This window comes from Suricata suricatta, chromosome 6 (genome assembly GCF_006229205.1).
Source record: "Suricata suricatta isolate VVHF042 chromosome 6, meerkat_22Aug2017_6uvM2_HiC, whole genome shotgun sequence".
Taxonomy (NCBI): domain Eukaryota; kingdom Metazoa; phylum Chordata; class Mammalia; order Carnivora; family Herpestidae; genus Suricata; species Suricata suricatta.
The window spans coordinates 49,014,211-49,035,793 of record NC_043705.1 but is presented as its reverse complement, the minus strand read 5'-3'; the positions used below and the strand labels follow the sequence as shown (position 1 = coordinate 49,035,793).

Below are 21,583 nucleotides of genomic sequence, written 5' to 3'. Positions count from 1 at the left end.
TCAGTCAATTAAGCGTCCGGCTTTGGCTCAGGTCATGATCTCACAGTTCATGGGTTTGAGCCCTGCATCGGGCTCTGTGCTGAAAGCTAGCTCAGAGCCTGGAGCCTGCTTTGGAGTCTGTATCTCCCTCTCTCTGACCCTCCCCTGCTTGAGCTCTCTCTCTGTGTCAAAACAAACAAACAAACAAAAAAAGAACAACAAAAAAACAACCATAAAGAAAATTTAAATTGTTAGAATTTTTATTAGGTGAGATTTATTTATTATCTCTATGCCCAACATGGGGCTCAAATTTACCACTGTGATATCAAGAGTCACATGCCCTACAAACTGAGTCAGCCAGGCACCCCTGTCTTAAAATATTTTAAGATCTCTAATTTTGCTGATGGAAGGGTAAGCTGTTACATTCTCTATGGAGTACAATTTAGCAATATCTTTTCAAGTTTATACATGCCCTAAACCCTTTGATTTTGAACTCCTGCATGTTGGAATACATTATACAGATTTATTTACACAAAATATTTGTGCAAAGCTACTCATATCAGCAGTGTGCAAAGCAAAACATTTGAATCAACCTAAAAAAATGCATCAATGGGGTTGCTAAGCAGCTAAGGAAAAGGTGGGGATACTATTTAAAGTACTAGAAATTGAAAAGTGTGGTGTTTTTTAAATGTTTATTTATTTTTGAGAGAGACAGAGACAGAGAGACAGAGAGAACCAGCAGGGGACGGGAAGAGAAGGAGGTAGAATCCAAAGCAGGCTCTGCACTTCTGTGCTGTCAGCACATAGCCTAACATGGGGTTTGATCTCAAGAACTGTGAGATCGTGACCTGAGCTGAAACCAAGAGTCAGTCGCTTAAACAATTGAGCCATCAAGGTGCCCCAAGAATGGTAATTTCTAGAGAGGAGAGCTGTGTATATGAATGCCAGGGGTGTGAGGCTTTTTGCCATTAACTCTTTAATGTTGAACCATGTGACCATTAACTAGTAAAAACAAACATTTCTGCATTAATGGTTTAGGGAAGACTGATAATCTAAATTTAAAGTAAAATGAATTCTATGTTACAGATATTTAATTATATATAGTTTCATTCCTATTACAATTAGAAAAATTTAAAGTTCGATCAATTTTTAAAATTATTTTTAAGTGTTTATTTCTTATATATTTTTTAATGTTTATTTAATCTTGAGAGACAGACAGAGAGAGCAGGAGTGAGGGAGGGGCAGAGAGAGAGGGAGACACAGCATCTGAAACAGGCTCCGGGCTCTGAGCTGTCAGCACAGAAACTGAGGCGGGACTCAAACCCACAAGCTGTGAGATCATGACCTGAGCCAAAGTCGGCCCGTTAACCAACTGAGCCACCCAGGCGCCGTGTTTATTATATTTTTGAGAGAGAGAGAGTGCAAGCAGGGGAGGGGTAGAGAGAAGGAGACAATCTGATGTGGGTTCTGTGATTAACACAGAGAACCTGATGCGGAGCTCCAACTCTTGTAAGGTGAGATCATGACCTGAGCTGAAGTCAGACACTTAACAGACTGAGCCACCCAGATGCCCAGTTTTATCAATTATGTAAAAGGAACAATAAGTCTATATTATAACAGATGTAAAGTTAATTTTTTTTTAATGTTTTCTTTATTTTTGATACAGAGAGAGACAGAGCATGAGAGGGGGAGGGGCAGAGAGAGGAGGAGACACAGAACTGGAAACAGCTCCAGGCTCTGAGCTAGGGGTCAGCACAGAGCCTGACGCGGGGCTCGAACCCACGAACGTGAGATCTGACCTGAGCCGAAGTCGGAGGCTTAACCGACTGAGCCACCCAGGTACCCTTGATGTAAAGTTAATTCTAAGTGGAAATCACAAGCTCCCAAATTGGTAATAAGGGAAAAAACAATGGCTGGAAGAAAGGGAAGGGGAAAGAAATAGGTGTGGTAAACAACCATAACCATCCTTTTTGGTACAAATAAACTGTTAAACAAGCAACTACTTGGGGTATTATTTTTGAACTTACTGATACATCTAACATGTAGTTATCTCTTGGGATGCTGATTTTAATAGTAAAAAATAGACAATTTAACAAAAGCTACCTTTAAAGGAAGGCTTAAAATAATAATAAATCCTCAACTTTATTTAGCCCTTTTCAACTTTAAATTCACCAAGAAAAATTTTTTCCTTACATTATTATTACTTGCTCACATATTATTCCTTTTTCTCCTCATAACCCTAAGAATTTGAGATTACCCAGAAAAGCTGATTTACCTCACGGCATGAGGTTTTATGAGCCCCTGCCCTCTGTCTCACCTTCTCTCTCATCACAGTAACTTAATTTTCCTGCTGTTTATATGCCTCCAAAGGGAAATGACAATCTTGATATGGTCCAATATTTATTGTACCTATTTAAAATTTTTTTAACAAACCAAAAATTGCATTAAAACATCAATATGCGATTATTCTCCCACCACTCAAAAATTTTAATATGTATTGAAGATTCTGGACCAGAAAATGTGTAAAGATAAGACAAAGAATATCAAAATAACTTATAACAAATTTCTAAAACCTCTCACATATTAAAATTGGTAAGGTAAAAAATATGATTTACAATACATGTTTGCCATTATGGTATAGATAAGAAAATAGTACCCATACTAAAACTAATTCATCCTCCTTATCAAAATTCCTATTGTAAGAATGAAAATATTCACCTGCTTATAAATAGGTATTCAAAAGTATCTTCTGAACAACATTCTTTGGTGTTCATAAAACTGCATATATTATTATATATTTATCATACAGTCTTTTCAGACTATACATTCATTTTAAATTGGAAATGAAAAATACAAATTAGATATTCCTACAGAAAGTAGTTACAGGGTATTTTGATGTCATGGTGCCCAAGCACTTATGGACAAGATTTACTTACTAAACTTTAAAATAACTACCTTTCTTTGATATTTCTTATAGATCTACATGTTCAGAACTTAAAAAAATTACATTAGACTAAAGGCAGAAAATTCAAATATGAGTTGACAATTATTTATGATTCTCTCAACTGGCTATTCCACAAAATATGGAGCTAAATGAAAAGACGGCAACCCCTGCACTGCGTGGATACCAGCATGATAAGCAACGTGGAATGGCAGATGCATTACAAGAAATGGAACTACTACAGAGGAAGAAGACAAGTGATCGGATAAAATGCACACAACTTGGTAAAATTCTTTACCCTAATAAAGTAATTATTCATTTGCAAATATTACCAAAAGTAAAAAAAATTTATTTTACAGAGTGGTTGGTTTTGTAATACATCAATAATGTTAGAACTCCCTATTTTCACTGCGTGTCTCATTTCAGTGGTTGGCTTCTCCCAAATAATTTAGTTTACATTTAAAGTGGCAACACAGCTTTTACTTATTGGGTTTAAGTTATAATTAGAAACCAGTTTTATATACAGAAAATCCATAAATATAGAACTTTTATTCCTATTTTATCCTAGGGCTATGCAAAATATTGACTAGAAATTTCTCATTTGGGTCTTTGTAATAAACACGTAAATACATTATTTACAATGGAGATGCTTTCTGACAGAAAGTGAACACATAGAAGTAATTTTGGTCTTCACTAGAACCCATCATTATATGTTCATTTTCAAAGATGATGTGACACATCATGTTCAAATATCAAGATTCTTGTTATACACATAACTCAAGTAACTCTTTTACTTGTATAATTAATGCTTCATTCTGTATTTAAATTTCCTTTATGAAAGATTCCTTGATTCAAGAGTAGGGAGTTTTAAAATTTTTCTTAAATACAGCAAAATGTTTCTGAACGATTTTGTGCAATTGTCTTCCTTCTGGCAATATTATAAATACCAAGTAGTTCATTGTCCATACCCCAGAGGTAATTCTTGAGTTATCTCACATGATGTAAGTACCATCTTTGTAGTATTTCATGGACTCCATTTGTTTTGTCATAGCTAGAACATCATGAAATCCAGTACTTAGGCCAGACATGTGTTGAAAGTATGCCTCTTTTTCCACTTGAATTGTTAAATTGTTTACTCCAGCATCTTTAAGTATTCCTGTAACCTGTTATAAAAACACATACATTTTAAAGCACTGAGATAAATGCAGTTAGTACACATCTTCCTTACCTCCAACCATAGCATATACTTGGCAACTTTGTTATTATTATTGTTAATCTAAAGCTTTATTCATAATAATTAACTTCTGGATGACCTACTGGGAACCAAGGTAGCTCACAAGTGATTTTTTTACATTATCTTAAGCTTATCCTCTAAAATACTAAAACTTAATTTTAACCATTTTTTGGATAGAAAAATAAATCTGGATGTAAAAAATAAGTTATATTATCTTTGGACAGCTGAAAGAGTGATGTTTTTCAACAAATAATTACTGAGCTGTGTAATTTATAATGTGTGCAAATCTATGCATGCATTAACTGAAACTACTTTGAAAACAAAAGACGATCACCTGCTGTACTATTCTTTGTTCCAGCACATCGGATGTCACCTGTATATGAACTGTTCCTGCCACAACACTGGCTGAATGACGCCAAAAATGAGGGTCTCGGTATGATATTAATCCTTCAATTTTCTGTATCTGTCAAATAAAAGGAGAAGTGACATAAATGGACTTAAACCTAATTTACTTAACACAAAGCAATCTTTTTGGTCTAGGAACCACTATTAAGCTGATTAAAAAAGATAATAAAGGTGTGGCTGGATGGTTCAGTTGATTAAGCATCTGACTCTTGGTTTCAGTGTAGGTCATGATCTCATGGTTCATGGGATTGACCCCCACGTGCAGACTTTGTGCTGACAAGTATGGCACCTGCTTGGGATTCTTTCTCTTTCTCTTTGCCCCTCCCTGCTCACTTGTGTGTGCTCTCTTCAGAAGAAAAAAAAAGATAATAAGGAGAGCAAAAGAGTGAGAAAACAAAGGGACAATTCACTTGAAGTATATTATTTCCAACTGAGAGTGATGCCAAGGAAGGCAGCTTTGACTCGGAAGTGAATTAGGGTTGTAGGTGTCTTTACACGCAATAGTTGCACACCCATTTGCCCCTCCTGAAGAGGTGCTTTGCCTATGCTAAACTTTGGGATACATTCAATGACTCAATGATTTCTTCACATTGATACACAAATTCACATGTTATTTCGTATATAAACATGTTCAAAAGATACCCTTTATGTTTTGTAATGAAGGGCTGGTTAAATAACAACACATATAAGGTAACAGTACACTGTCATTAAAAACGTACTAAGAGCTAAAAAAAAAAAAAGGTACTAAGAGTATTTACCAACATGACATAAGTGGGAAAACATTTATTAAAATAGTACAAAATAGTTTTTTGCTCTTTTCAAAATATCTTAATACAGAAAAACAATTTAAAAAAATGCTTCTTTCCAGGCTGCCTGACTGGCTCAGTTGGTAGAGCATGCAACTCTTTTTTTAAGTTTATTTACTTATTTTGCGATAGAGAGAGACAGCACAAGTGGGGAGGGGAAGAGAGAAACCCAAACAGTCTCCGTTCTGTCAGCTTAGAGCCGGATTGGGGCTCGAACTCACAAAATGCAAGATGATGAACTGAGCTGAAATCGGGAGTCAGACGCTTAACTGAGCCACCCAGGTGTCCCTAGAACATGCAACTCTTGATCATGAGTTTGAGTGCCACGATGGTGGCAAAGATTACTAAAATACAATAAAATAAAAAGATGTTTCTTTGTAGGTGTTAGAATTATATGTGAATTTTTTGTGTGAGTACTGTTCTGTACTTTGAAGTTTTCCCATAATGGACATACATTATTTTTGAAATAAAACTTTTTTTCCCTTTTAGAAGAATGTAGTATTCACTAATAAAGAGGTGAAGAAACTACTAATTTTATTTATGAAAACAGTGGGTTAAGATGCTATTCCTTCAATATTCAAGATGTCAACTTTTCATCAGCAGATCCTGATTTATTATGATATGGCAAGGGTGCCTTGTTGGCTCAGTTGGTAGAGCATGTGACTTTTACCCTGAGTGAGTTTGATCCCCCACAATGGGTGAAGTTTAATTAAAAAAAAAAAATGACATGGTAAACCACAAGGTGAAAAAAATTTCGTCTGTATTTGTTTTTTCTGTGAGTTGCCAGTTTATGTTCCTAGTCTATTTTCTTACAAGACGCTCTTTATTAAAAAAAAAAAAAAAAAAAATTAAAAATTTTTTTTATTTTTGAGAGCGAGCAAGCAAACAAACATGAGTGGAGGACGGGCAGAGAGAGAGGGAGACAGAATTTGAAGCAGGCTCCAGGTTTCAAGCTGTCAGTACAGAACCTGATGTGGGGCTCAAACTCATGAACTGTGAGATCATGACCTGAGCCGAAGTCAGCGCTCAATCAACTGAGCCACCTAGATGCTTCAAGACTCTCTTGATTTAAAAAATTATGGATAGTAAGTCTCCGGCTGCTTATATGTGCTGCAAATATTTCCCTCTTGTCTGCCTTCTGTATTTCTTATTTGTTAATGGAATCTTTTGCCAATGAACAATTTTTATTTGCTCTAATCTGTAGATTTTTTCCACCTCTTTTTGGCTTCAGGTTTTAGTTCGAGCTTATTAAAAAGGCTTTCTCTACCTCTGTGGCTCTAAAAGTATTCTTCTATTTTACTGTAGCAGTTTTATTATTTTTTATCTTTTATGTATTTAGTATACTGGAAATATTTTGATATTTGGTGGTAAAGAGATATAGCTTTTTCTATTCCATCAAGTGGAAATGTTAGTTAGGTCCACCCTTTCTCCTCACTGACCTAAAATGCTAGCTTTGCCACATACTGAATTCTATAAATTCCTGGGTCTGTTTCTGGACAACCAATTTTTTAAAAAAATGGCTTATGTGTTTAGTTTTGTGCAAGAACAAAACTGTTACTTGTGTTGGTTACTTCTGTAACTTCACAATCACCAAACAGGAACCTAGTAGTTAATTCTGTAATTTATGTTTTTTTGTTGTTATTCTCAAGCATTAACTCTTCCAAATAAGCTTCCAAGTAATACTGGATTATCTACCCTCCCCCAAAGCAAATACAAACAAAAGAAAAAAAAACCTAAAAAATCCCAACAAAAGGCAACTTCACTGAGATTCAAATAAAACTTGCAACATCTTCACAATACTGTTTCCCATCCAAAAAAATTCTCTCCATTTATTCATTTTCTATTTTAATGTCTTTTAAATAAAACTGTATTTTCTTCATTCATTGTTTGCACATTCCTAGTTGGGTCAACCTACTCAATTTCAAATGCCATTTTATTTATTTATTTATTTATTTGTTTGTTTGTCTATTTATGCATACATACATACATACACACATACACACACACACACACATGTAGGGTATCTGTTCATAGGAAAATCACAACTTTTGTGTCCCTTGTCACAATGAACCCAGATTCCTGTTGGGTGTGTTGTAAACAGAAGAGTCATTTCTTCAGGCCCCCTGCTCTGATCACACCCCTTCAAATGCCATTTTAAAAGGAAAAAATAAGGGCACCAGGGTGACTCAATTGGTTAAGTGTTCGTTTTCAGTTCACGTCATAATCTCACCACTCTGCTCTCAGCGCAGAGCCCATTTTGGATCCTCTGTCTCCCTCTCTCTGCCCCTCCATTTGCATGCATGCACATGTTCTTTCTCAACAATAAAATGAAACATTAAAAAATAATAATAAAATAAAGGAAAATATAGTGAAGAAATTATACACAATACCTTTTCTAAAGCAACATGTAGTTCTTTTTCATATTCTGGTGGCAGTCTCAAAAGTAGAACCTGACAGGCATCTTTAATCAGTGGAACAACACTGAGAAATATCAATACAGCAATAAAAAGAGAACAGAGGGGATCAGCAATGAACCATCCAAACTGCTCTATAAGAACTGTGGATACGATCACGCCAATACTGCCAAGTGTGTCTGCCAAAACATGTAGAAATACACCTGCAAGTAAGATACATGAAAACATTAAAAATTAAAGCACATCTAATTTAGTTCTTTTATCCATTTTATAAACATTACTGGGTACCTACTATGCACCAGAAATTTTGGTAGGGGATGGTACTTAAAAAAACCTCAAAAAACATGGACACTACTCTCAAAAAATTCACAGCGTAGTGGTAAACAGAAAAATGTAGGCAACTGTAAAAGACAGTGATAAGTTTTATGATGGTGTGGTTTTCCTAGAAATCACAAATGAACCAGGTTTTGCCATTACCCAAATTACTTAAACAATCAGAATATATAATTCAACACAGTAAATGATAACTTCTCCCATATATTTTTATAATACAATAAAAATTTCTTGGTTCCTCTGTAGTGAAAGTTCACAATGACACACTCAGTGTTCCCCTTTCAAACAATATTTATGCAAACGCAAATGAAAAGGACTCTATAATAATCTGTTTAAAAACTCACATTTATGAACAAATGTGAGCATTTTCTACAGCAGAAGACTTCATTTCTTTTTTAGCCACAGATTGTTTTACAAAAATTAACTGTACCAGGAGCCTAATACTTAATACAAATAAGACAGTGTCAATTCAGAACACACTGAAAGGTAGGACAATATTTGGCAAGGACTCACCCCTCATGTTAGCATTCATGCCTCTGCCTGCAGATCCATGGCTGTGACCATGCCCGTGGTCACTGTGTCCATGCATATGGTGGGAATGGCTGTGATCAGATGAATGACAGCTTCCCTGAGAAGCTCCATGGTTATGGTTATGGGCATGGCTAAAGGCACAGATACCAATAAGGTTTACTATCAGCCCTCCAACTGAGACTGGCTAGTAAAAGGAGAAAAGAAAATCTTTAATTTGTAGTTTAAGCAATAAATTTGTTATTTGAAAGTTACTATACATCTAAATGTTTTTCTGTTAACAGTTTTAAAAGTGTTTATGGTAAAACCTCATAAAGCTCACTATGGAAATCTAAGATTTTTATTTACTTATGTAATTTTATTTATTTTTTTGGGGGGGAATCCAAAATTTTTAAAAAGCAGATTTTTGAGTATTTTAGAGGAAGTATTTTAACTTCCAAATACCAAAGTTTTGGCAAGTAGAGAGACTTGGACTTGCTTTAAGCAAGTTATTAAGAATAATATATACGTGGTTCATGGTTTATGAATAAATTATGCTAAAGTTTTGTTTTATTGAAATAGAGTTTGAGAGCACTGCTTAAGTATACACTGTAGCTGAAATCTCATTTATATTACTAGGTAAATTTCAGTTTGTAAGGCAATGATTATAATTTACTAACTTATAGATTCCAAATACATACAGTCTTATTATGTCTTAATTATAGTACAATTTGCCAAAGTAAAAAAAAGTATAATGGAAAAACAAAGATATAAATGGCATTGTCTTGATTTAATAATGCCACAACAACAGTCCAAAGGATAAATAAAGTTACTTACCCTTGATTATCCTTACAAAATGATTTTGGGTAATAGTTAAGGGTGTTACTTATTTTATGTATGTCTACAATTTCTCCATCAGAGAAATTCATTTGATTTATAAAAAAGAATATATAAAAATAATCAGGACAGATAATTCTAATCAATTTCCAAAAGTTATAAGTGAAAGATTTACTTTGGTAAACACGTATGGAAACAATGTATTTCTTATTGTGGCTCACACTTTTGTCTGTTAGACTTTAAAATTTTAGGTAGCTTTATGAGCTTGAAGATGGTTACTGAATTTTGAATAAAATCAAATACTGCATAAAGAGACCCCCATCATCTCAAATAATTATCCTCAAATTTGTAGAGGTTTCATCAGAAAAAAACAATGTAGAAAGCATAAGCCCCTTTATAATTCTAATCCTGGGGCACCTGGGTGGCTCAGTCGGTTAAGCGTCCGGCTTTGGCTCAGGTCATGATCTCGCGGTTCGTGGGTTCGAGTCCCGCATCGGGCTCTGTGCTGACAGCTCAGAGCCTGGAGCCTGTGTCTCCCTCTCTCTCTGACCCTCCTCTGCTCGCACTGTCTCTCTCTCTTAGAAATAAATAAAAAGTATAATAATATTTTATAATTCTAATCCTAAGAGTTTGTCACTAAGAGAATAGTGTACACTCTATGCACATACTAAAATACATACATCAACCCCTTTTTAAACCAATAATAGCATTATAATACTTCTTTGGAAATTTTTTAACTTGGTACAGCTTACAAATATTTTCATGCCTACATATATAGATGTGCCTCATTCTTTTTACTGGCGACAAAGTATTCTATAAACAGATTTAACTAACTAGTCTTTTTATTGATAGATATTTTTTTCACCATAATGAACAACAGCACAATGAATCATGCACCTTTACACACTTGCAAATATTTCTGTAATATATATTAAAGGTCATAGGACATGTGCATTTAAAATTCAAAATATATTTCCAACTGTAATCCAAAGCATTTTACTAATATATGCTTCCACCAACCAGACTCACAACTGCTTCTAGTCATTCAACAATTAACTGCTCATGTCCCACTATAAGCCAGGTGTTAGAATTTAAGGCTTAATGATAAACTATTCAGGTCCCCAAGACAATTCACTTACATCTTTAATTGTGGAAGAATGACAAAGGAGTTAACTCAGTGTTGCTTTAAAAGCAAACAAGCAAGATATAATGGGAATACTGAGAAAGGGGAATCTAAGAAACTCTGAGGAAGGAAGACAGGGGTTAAGGAAAATCTCTCACTTGAGGAAACACCTAAGCAAACTCCCGAGGAAGGCTGAAAGGCAGATGTGAAGGAAGGGCATGCCAGCTACAAGGAACAGCACATGTAAAGATTTGGAGATAAGGGAGGACATTAAAAATTGCTATAGCAGTGATAAAATCTATGAAATAAAGACTTTAAAATGATAATATTTTCCTGACTCACTCTCTAACATTCTGCAAATTTCCTCAGGTATTTAAAAGCACATCTTGGGACACCTGGATGGCTCCTAAGTGTCCGACTTTTGGTTTCGGCTCAGGTCATGATCTCATGGTTTGTGAGATTGAGCCGCACATCAGGCTCTGCTCTGACAGCCAGAGCCTGTCTGCAATTCTCTTACCCTTTCTCTGCTCCTGCCCTGTTCATGCTCGCCCTCTCTCAAAATAAATAACCACTAAAAAAAAAAATAGAAGCACATCTTCATACAAAAACATTTTATAAGTCAGAAAGATATGTTATGTTTCAGAATGTCATCTAAAACTCAGACTGCTAAAATAAGAGAAAAGGGTTAATTTCTAAGAGTCAGCAGTGTAAATGTAAATACAAGGGCAGGAGATTACGTTAAACTATAAAAATAAAGTAAAACCTTCCTAGATCAACAATTACAGGTAGTTAAACTTTAGCATGGAAAAAGCAATAGGGGTTATGAGTAGAAAATCAAACAGGAAAATAAAAAGACTTACTGTTAACATGTGTGTGTCTAATTCCGGAGGATCAATTAATCTAGCCACTGACTCCATAAATACAAAAAAAGCTATTACCATTAGAAAAAGTCCATTAATAAATCCAGAGAGAATTTCTATTCGGCCATACCTAAAATGTAGAAAACATTTTTAGAAAGGAAAATGACAAATATTTTTAAAGCATAAACATTATTATGTTACAAAAGAGGATATAAGCCCAGATTTCCAACTATATACATAAACAGTAAGATTAGAAAATTATTAAGATTTTAAACACCACACCAAGTCTTGAAGAGTCTTTCTGCACATAAGTTTGTTGCAATTTTAAATATTTATCAAAGTCCTTCAATGTTCCCTCCTACAAAAAGCCATTCCTTATTTCTTAGCAAGAAGTTACTTCTCTCTCCTTTAAGCCCTTGATGGGCTCTGTACCTGTATCACAACACATAGATTCTGCTTTGTACCAAAATTATTTGTAATTTTGCTCCATCTGTCTTTCAGAATATAAATAGTTGAAAATAGCTAGATTTATCAATCTATTGAGGGTCTTATCAAAACCCATCATATAAATCAGGGATTCCAGTTATTCAGTTAATGAAAAGACATTTCATTATTAAAAAAAATAAAACATTTAAATTTTATTCAGTAAGATGGAATTTTCCCTGAGGATTTTTTCATTTTGTTACATCACCTTGATGGCCAGTGTACCTACCCATAGGAGAAAATCCGAGTTGCTTTCCACCTACTCATCAGGGCTGCAAAAAGTCCCATGACGAGAGCAGAGCAGTCAAAGAGCATGTGAAATCCATCTGAGATCAGACCCAGACTATTGGTCAACACTCCATAGAATAATTCCACAAAGGTAAAAAGCTAAAATACGTTTCAAGAAAAAGAGGGATAAAACAACAACAACAACAACAACAACAAAAAAAAAAAAAGAAAAAGAAAAAGAGGGGAAGAATGTGTTGGGAAATACTGTTTCAATAGATTTGTCAGAACACAATCACAAGAATTTTAACCCTTTATTATACAAACTTTGATGATTAACTCCCATTTTATTTAATTTCAAATAAACTGTTAAGATACTAAGTTAAATCAGATATATTCATCTTATAAATCATTTAAAAGGAGACAGTTTCATTTATATGGTTGTTTAACTCAATAAACTAAGCTATACAATGTTAGCTCTCTGGTCTGTAGTGCGATCTGTAAGAAGTAGATTAAGATCTTTACAGGATACTATATTTACTGATTTGAAAGTGCACACTAAACTGATGCATCTCAGATGCCTCAGAAGCTGTTTGCATAGGTAGTCTGAATATGATCCTGCAATCTTCCTATTAGTTAGCCCCTGGTTATCAGAAATTTTGGGAGTTACCAAAATTATACCAGATATATAATTAAAAGATTAAGTTTTTTAATCCTAAAAAATCTTTAAGGTATGTCATTTATATTTAAAAATCTTACCAGATTCAAGCACAAGAAGTAAAATATCTGTCTAGAGTCATTCTCCTCAAGAATTTGTTTTAGTGATTCCTTAATAAACCTAGGGATCGACTGGGAGCTATGCTGAAAAGCATCACCCATGAAGTTATAAAGAGGCGTTCCTTCAGGGGAATACCCAACTAGGGTGCCTTTCTGTCCTCTCTTGGAAGGAGATGATAAGATGTTGGCAGCTAAAAAAAAGAAAAACAAAAACAAAAACATGAACATTACAAAAGCTTTTTTTTTTTTTAGAATTTTTAAAATTTTTTAATGCTTTTTATTTTTATTTTTGAGAGACAGAGAGAGACAGCGTGAGCAGGGGAGGGTCAGAGAGAGAGGGAGACACAGAATCTGAAGCAGGCTCCAGGCTCTGAGCTAGCTGTCAGCACAGAGCCCCATGCAGGGCTCGAACCCACGAACCGTGAGATCATGACCTGAGCCGAAGCCGGACACTTAACCGACTGAGCCACCCAGGCGCCCCTACAAAAGCTTTAAAAGTTTAAGCTACCAAACCAGCACAGTACCCATCAGCACTAAATGCAAGCAGTGAACAAATTCCCAAATTAAATAAATTACTTGAACACCAGAACCTATAAGATAAAATTTCCTAAGGGGAAAAATGCTCACACAAAATGAAGAATACAGCGCTCACTACCACTCCTCCAGACAGGACGTGTTCAGTGCTTTCCTGGTGTGCTGCTTTGTTCATAGCTCGAAGCTGGTCTGTTATTGGATGTGTCCAAAAATTTCCAAAAAGTAGAGCACTAATAAAAATGGGAAAGGATCCATAGCGGGCACATTTGGAAACTTCCATTTTGACTGAACAAACAGAATCGACATAGAAATCCAGGATCATGACAAAAAAGATAACTGTTGTGAAAGGCATAATGAGAGAAAACCAAGACTCGACTTTACTCTAGAAATTAAACAAAGAAGAAAAAAGAAATTGTCAGTACTGCACAGGTATAAAGTTCGTATCTTACGCTTTAGTTGATTCTTTTATATATAAACAAATATTCTGATTAAAAATGATTCATAAAATGCCAAAATATAAGATATTACTGCATTTTCCTAGTAGTCCCCAAAGTATTAAAAAACAAAACTATTATGGTTTAATAATTTTATAAATACTAAGTGACCCATAATCCTTGTGTATAAGTAACACATGGTAAGTATTAAATTGTGTCTTTTTAAAAAATTAGTTTTTTAAGTTCATTTATTTTGACAGAGATATAGAAAGCACTAGCTGGGGAGGAGGAGGGAGGGAGTGGGAGGGAGAGAGTGAGCGAGCGAGAGCGAGAGAGAAAATACCAAGCAGGTTCCACAGGGTCAGTGCAAAGCCCAATACTGGGCTTGAACACACAAAGGCATAAGATCCTGACCTGAGCAGAAATCAAGAGTCAGACGTTTAACCGACAGAACCACCCAGGCATTGTGTCTTTTTTGCTTCTTTTCTTTTTTTTTAATGCTTTGTTTATTTTGAGAGAGAAAGAGAGAGAGAGAGCGAGCGAGCGAGCAAGCGAGCGGGGGAACCAGCATGTGCACATTCGGGAGTGGGAGATGGGCAGAGAGAAAGAAAAGGGGAGAGAGGCCCAACAGGCTCCCCTTTCAGCATGGAGCCAATATGGGGCTCAATCCCACAACCCTGGGATCATGCCTGAGCTGATATCAAGAGTTGGATGCTTAAAGGAGTCACTAAGGTACCCCTTAAATTATGTCTTTAACTGATTCCTTGGGCCACAGGAATAGGAGGGATATGTAAATGTAATAGTACTTGATTTGTATTTTCTATCAACAATAAAATTCCAAAAATTTTCAAAAATTATCAAAAAAAGCAAAGATAATTTAAGACACTTGGAAGCTCAAGGTGAAATAAAAAATACAATGTACTGAAATGGACTAAAATTTGTCAGTAACAGCAATTCATTTTACTTATTACCAATACATTCCTGCTCTTACCTCAGTTGTCACAGAAAGAACAATGACCCATGGGCATAAGAGAAGCACAGAAACAAGATGGGATAAAGCTTGAAGGCGTTTGGCTCCACCAACATCGATAGAGAGTTTTCTGGAAGCTGTATGAAAACCAACTTTACAACACAAAGCCAGTACTAGCAACAAAACTCCACCCTATGAATAAAATTACATAAGTTTCATTAGAAACACACAGTTCACTCAATCCTTAAATACATAGTATTTGAAAAAATAGAACTATTATGTTTTTTCCATATCCAAATTACTGAATACATAAATGTCAGGCAGGACTGTAAATTACCGATAACTTATTTTAAAGGCACTTTTAAAGTTACAGTTGAGGTAACTTTTCAAAATCTCTTGATTATGTCAGGAACAAAGAAAAGAACATACCTTGTGATCTGCCACACCCAAGAAGGCAATGGCTGTGTAAAGCATGTGAGTTAGAGCACTGTCATGATGTCCTTCAGCTAAGTGAGTTGCAGTAAAGGAAAAAAATCCCGAATATTAACTCTTAGAATCCTGAAGTCCTCTTAAAATTTTAGCAACATCATTTTGGGTTGACTGGAGACTAGTTTGGTAACCCCAAACCTGACTACCTGCAACAGTATATTGCCCTTAAAAACAAAACAATGAAACAATTAATTCTGGGACAGAATTTATAAATTGGATGGCCTGTATTTTTGTGGCCTCCAAAACAATTATAATAGTGCTTGAGATACAGTTGTTAAATTTTAGTAGTGAACTTCCAAAAGTATACGCATGCGTACTATAAGTGGGGCAAAGAGACAAGACCAAGCAATGTTTTTAGATCACTTCTACCAAGGAATTACGGTTGCTCTTTCAGAACAACAGGTCAAATCAATCCTAAATCTATTTCTAGATCACTGACCACATAAGTCTTATTAGTAAAGAAAGTAGTAAGCACAAAGGCTTGGCCGGGAGGAGCCATTTTACAAGCAACCTGGGATTTTGCAAAGTTATGCCACCCTATTTCAGTGTAAGAAAGTAAACTGTTACTATTTAAGTAAGAGGCTTTAGGACAGTATCAGTAACCAGAAGAATTAAAACTGGTGTTAAGTTCTGCTAAATGGAGTGGGAAAAGACAGGAAAGAACAAGGCATGTCTGTTTGTAGAGGAAAAGGAGTATACTTATTTGACTACCAAGTTGGGGTTATGTAAGAGTAGAAGCTGAACTGGAAGTAACAGTTTACAGCAAGAGAGTGATTACCAGGTTAAGGAAATTCACCTTTTTCTTTCCGGCAAGAAGATGCCAAAGATTTTTCATTAAATTAAAAAAAAAGTTCATATTCAATAGTTGAAACTGACTTCTAAATCAAGTATTTAAATTGTTAAGTTTGTTACAAGAGCTGACAGATTGATTTTGTTGACTGGCAAATCATCTTTCTTTTTTTTAAGCACCAGGACATTCTAAAATATTCTTTCACTGTCTCTGTAGAATATATTAAGATTCCATGAAATACAAAATTTTGAATAAATTTACTCAATTTGAACACCTACTTTAACTCATGGAAGTTTCATTCATGATTGATCAGTCCAGTTTAATCCTCCTTGTCCCATTCTGCCAGTCTTCTATCTCAAGACTATATAATTTCAATCTACTGCAAAAGGATACGGTGTTCAGCCATTTTAGCCATGAGATCATCATTGTCGAAAAGCAATAGGCAGATCACAGCAATAATGAAAAAAGCAGCCCCTCTTGTCTGAAAATGAAGAAAATACTTCTAAGGATGGCTATTTTAAGAGCTGATTTTTAAGACCATGACTATACAAATGCTAAAGAAAAAAATTTTCAAATAAATATTTTAAGAAAAAATACATCTGACATTAAAGCCCTCCTACTATAAAACACAAATAAGCAGTAATAACAGACAAGAAAGTAAAGAGCCACAGCAAATTCCTCATGATATTTTAAGGGCATTTAAAGCACATAATAATGACATCTTCAACTGTCTCCTTGTTCATAGGACTAGGCATGTTACCATACACAAACCATTAATGTTTGTAGAATTAATATTCCTAAATGTTTTTTTGCTTTTGTTTGAAAAGCTCAAGAAGTTATAGAACTATAAGTATGAAATTATTTTATTCGAGAACATGCAAGTGATAAGGACAGTTAATTTACAGTTAATTATTGATAGTAATCTCAATATTCTAATTATGACTTCTATAGAAACAGAATTAAGAGGGCACATTAATTAGCAAAGTCATTTCTCATATCCAGTAGAGGTGTAGAGCATTTAAAAGCTGATAAATTTTTAAAGTTTATATTCTCATTCTAGGGAAAAGATTTCAACAAAAGAAAGTGATAGGAAGAACATACTGCAAAGTTTATGCAAATACTTCAGAATTTTGGGTATAAAAGCCATCTAAATAGCATTATTATATATTCTGTATTTATAAATTTGTAGGTACACTTCTACATTCTTTCATTAAATAAAAGTTAAAAGTGAGAGTCCTATTCATTAATATGATCACCACTATACTTGACAAATTCTTAGTGTGGTGGTTATTTTGACAAAAGTCAGTATACATAAACCACACAATTTTAAACTTCATAATTTTCATTAAATTAGCATATGACAATATAAACAATACTCAGCTATGGATAATCTACTTTAATCTTCTGTCAAAGAGGGCAACTGAAATTTTGTAGTGCTTCTGTCATAGCTAAGAAAAAAACCCTTCTGTGTTCTGGATAGATGCCCAGATTCATATTAGACACTAATGAGAGGATATACATGGTTTATACTCCCATTTCTGACTATTAGTGCAGCAAAATTTTTGTTTTAAAGTCATTTTTATTTCTTTCTAAAAAACTTTATGTGTGTGTGCGTGTGCGAGAGAGAGAGAGAGAGAGAGAGAGAGAGAGAGAGAGAGAGAGAGAGAGAGAGAGAGAGAGAGAGGGAGGGAGGGAGGGAGCGGGAGAGGGAGAATATCAAGCAGGGTCCATGCTGTCAGTGCAGAACCTGATGTAGGGCTCAATCTCACATCATGAGACTGTGCGATCATGACAGGAGCTGAAATCAAGAGTAGGATGCTCAACCAACTGAGGCACCCAGGTGCCCCTAGAGTCAGTTGTATTTCTTTTGTGAGTTGTCTTTCCCTGCCCTTGGCTCATTTTTACTGAGAATCTTAAGCATTTTTCTTAACTAACTTGGGTGATTTACATTTTAATAGAAATGTAAAACTTTTACTTCTGGTTATTTTTGTTGTTAGTTTGTTGTCTGCACAATGACTTCTGTTACATAGATGCTTATAATCATAATGAAGTCAACTGTAATTTTCCCATTGTTATTTTTTTCCCACTGCTTTTATGCTCAGAAAGTTCTCTGCTCATAATTTATTTTACATTACATATATTTATATTTTATGTATTATACATATGTGTTTCTATTGTTTTATATATACTATATTGCATTTATATATTTTGTTTGTATTCTATACTATTTTGTTTAAAGGTTACATATTTTTGTTATTCAACATATTTTAAATTTTAATACATTTAGATTGTTATATTTATTTTTGTCCACAAAACTCTTTACTTGACAGTTATTATGAAGAACCATATAAGTGGGATGAAATAAAGAGTGGCATATAGGGGCGCCTGGGTGGATTCGCTGGTTAAGCACCTGACTCTTGGTTTCAGCTCAGGTCATGCTCTCTTGGTTCGTGAGTTGGAGCCTGGGTCAGCTCTGCGCTGATGGCATGGAGCCTGTTTGGGATTCTTTCTCTCCTCCTCTGTATCAGCCCCTCTCCTGCTCATGTTCTCTTTCTCTCAAAATAAAATAAACATCAAAAAAAAAAGGAAAGAAATAGTGGCATATGCTTTAAGATTAATGATCCTATTTGAAATCTCTCCTCTCCTTTGCATGTTACTTTGTTCACTTAATTTTGTCTGCCTCAATTAGCTCAAAACAGCTTCTTTTAGAACATGGACTACTACACCTTATTTATCTTTATTTCTCCTCTCCCCTGTAACTGGGACAATGTACCATCCACAAGAAGCATTTAATCTGGTAAAACAGAAATATTGTAGTTTTAAGAATTTGGAATTGTAGATTTATGACTCACTTAGCAAAAGAGAATAATTCTTAAGTTACTCAAGATAAATAAGGCTGCTGGGGTGACTAGGTGGTTCAGTAGATTAAATGTCTGAACCTTGATTTCAGCTCAGGTTATGATCCCAGGGTCATGAAACTGAGCCCCAATTCAGTCTCTGCACTGAGTGTGCAGCCTCCTTAAGATTCTCTTCTAAGCCCTCTAACCCTCCCCAACTCATGCACTCATTCTCAAAAAAAAAAAAAAAAAAAAGCTAAATAAGGCTGCCTAGGGGCACCTGGGTGGCTCAGTTGGTTAAGCCTCCGACTTCGGCTCAGGTCAGATCTCACATTCGGGGGTTCGAGCCCCGCGTCAGGCTCTGTGCTGACAGCTAGTTCAGAGCCTGGAGCCTGCTTCCGGTTCTGTGTCTCCTTCTCTCTCTGCCCCTCCCCCTCTCACACTCTGTCTCTCTGTATCAAAAATAAATAAAACATTAAAAAAAATTAAAAAATAAGGCTGCCTAGTTGGCAAAATGCTCATCAGACTTTATAACAAGTTCTTAGGAGTTTCCCAAAAATGATGAGTAAGGATTAAAAATGAGCTGTGCGAGGGGCATCTGGGGTGGCTCTGCTAGTTAAACAGTGGACTCTTGATTTTGGCTCAGGTCATGATCTCATGGTTTGTGATATCGAGCACCGGGCTGGGCTCTGCAATGAGAGCTTGGAGTCTGCTTCTCTCTCCTTCTCTCTCTGTCCCTTTCTTGCTTTTTCTCTTTCAAAATTAATTAATTAAAAAAAAAAGAAGTGTAAAGTAGGTCAGAGGCTTGGGTACAGCATGATGGAGATTTCTGTGGTTATCAATCAGTTCTGCATCTTAATAAGGTCTATGGATTATACCAATGTCAATTGCTTGGTTTCCATAGCATATTTGAGTTGGGTAAGAAGTTACCACTGAAGGGGCGCCTGGGTGGCTCAGTCAGTAAGTGTCCGACTTTGGTTCAGGTCATGATCTTGTGGTGTGGGTTCGAGCCTCGCGTCAGGCTTGTGCTGGCAGCTAGCTCAGACAGATCCTGGAACCTGTCTTCGGATTCTGTATCTCCCTCGCTTTCTGACCCTTCCCTGCTCAAGCTGTCTGTCTCTCTTCCAAAAATAAATAAAACGTTAAAACAAATAAATATAAATAAATAAAAAGAAGTTACCACTAAAACTGAGTGAAGGGCACTCTGTGCTATTTTTGTAACTTTCTAGGAATATATGATGATTTCAGAATAAAAAGTAAAAAAAAGTTTGTAAGAAAAAGTTAAAATTAGCAGAAAAAGCCCCTGAATTTCTTATTTTTGAGAGACAGAAAGAGTAAGGGTGAGCATGGGGGAGGGGCAGAAAGAGAAGAAGAGAGAGACTCTCAAGCAGACTTTGAGCTATCAGTGAGGAGCCCAATGTGGGGCTGGAATTCATGAACTGTGAGATCATGACCTGAGGTGAAATCAAGGGTCAGCCACTTACCTGAGTCATCCAGGCACCCCCTGTCCCTGCATTCTTTTAAATGCTAGAAGATAGTTGTTTTGGTTAATACTTTACACATATATTTTCAATTTTCACATAACTAATAGTAGAAAATTGTACCTTTGCTGGTCCTCCTCCAGAACTAGTGAACAAAACACTGAGTAGTGAGATGACAACAATATCACTGTGTTCAAATAGCAGCAAAGTCCTAGAAAAATACAAACACATTGTCATTCATAAAATATACCTGATCTTTACCAAGAAGCATGAATTTAACAAGAGTGAGGGAAAGTTAAGTATTTCCCTGATTTCATAAAACACCTGGAAAAATAAATAGGTACAACTGCTTTAGAATTAGCTACCTTTTGGCATTATCTACCCAACACTACTACTTGTATGATTGTATCACACCAATTTCATGTGTATGTGTACCAGGAAATACTTAGAAGGGTGCTCATACCAGCTGTTTGCAGCAGCCTCAATCCATATGCCACCGTTAAAGAGAATCAATAACTAAAGTTAGAGTATATTTATTCAATAGACTATTGTACAAAAATAAAAAATGAACAAAATTATATGAATATATTAAGAAGTGGTGAATAGTATACTTTAAATGTGTTACAGACTACATGTATGCCTCTCCCTTAATTTCATATGTTGAACCCAATCCCTAGTGTGAATCCCCTCATGAACGGGATTAAAGCCCTCATATAAAAGACCACAGAACACTTCCTTCGCCTCTTCTGCCATGTGAGGTTAGAGAGAAACAAGGAAGCAGTGGCTCACTAGACAGTGAATCTGCCTCACCTTGATCTTAGACTTCCCAGTTTCCAGAACTGTGAGAAATAAATTTGCACAGTTTAAAAGCTATCCAGTCTTTGGTATTTTTGTTATAGCAGCCCAATGGACTAAGAAAAAAGAAGAATGAATGTTAAGGTATATGAATCATATTTTAAAAAACTTCCAGGGGCGCCTGGGTGGCTCAGTCGGTTAAGCCTCCGACTTCGGCTCAGGTCAGATCTCACGTTCATGGGTTCGAGCCCCGCGTCGGGCTCTGTGCTGACAGCTAGCTCAGAGCCTGGAGCTGCTTCTGGTCCTGTGTCTCCTTCTCTCTGCCCCTC

At 35.6% G+C, this 21,583-nt stretch overlaps 1 protein-coding gene and 1 non-coding gene across 4 annotated transcripts in view; both read right to left on the bottom strand.

Moving 5' to 3' along the window:
- Positions 1-2,445: 2,445 nt before the first annotated feature.
- Positions 2,446-21,583, bottom strand: part of SLC30A5 (solute carrier family 30 member 5) — a 35,746-nt gene continuing 16,608 nt past the window's right edge. For 2 of the 3 annotated variants that reach the window (XM_029942377.1, XM_029942378.1), the window contains exons 5-16: positions 20,583-20,670; positions 16,535-16,622; positions 15,292-15,368; positions 14,884-15,054; positions 13,552-13,840; positions 12,907-13,115; positions 12,152-12,309; positions 11,440-11,569; positions 8,626-8,827; positions 7,756-7,982; positions 4,489-4,617; positions 2,446-4,083 (exon numbers count right to left, since the gene is read on the bottom strand). In XM_029942377.1, the coding sequence (XP_029798237.1) occupies positions 3,913-4,083; positions 4,489-4,617; positions 7,756-7,982; positions 8,626-8,827; positions 11,440-11,569; positions 12,152-12,309; positions 12,907-13,115; positions 13,552-13,840; positions 14,884-15,054; positions 15,292-15,368; positions 16,535-16,622; positions 20,583-20,670 (1,939 nt within the window). In that variant the 3' untranslated portion in view covers positions 2,446-3,912. The remainder of the gene's footprint in view (positions 4,084-4,488; positions 4,618-7,755; positions 7,983-8,625; positions 8,828-11,439; positions 11,570-12,151; positions 12,310-12,906; positions 13,116-13,551; positions 13,841-14,883; positions 15,055-15,291; positions 15,369-16,534; positions 16,623-20,582; positions 20,671-21,583) is intronic. The other variant, XM_029942380.1, reaches the window with a different exon arrangement.
- LOC115295114 lies at positions 7,377-7,506 on the bottom strand. The gene has a single exon (XR_003910337.1). It is a non-coding gene; the product is annotated as a small nucleolar RNA SNORA11 (small nucleolar RNA).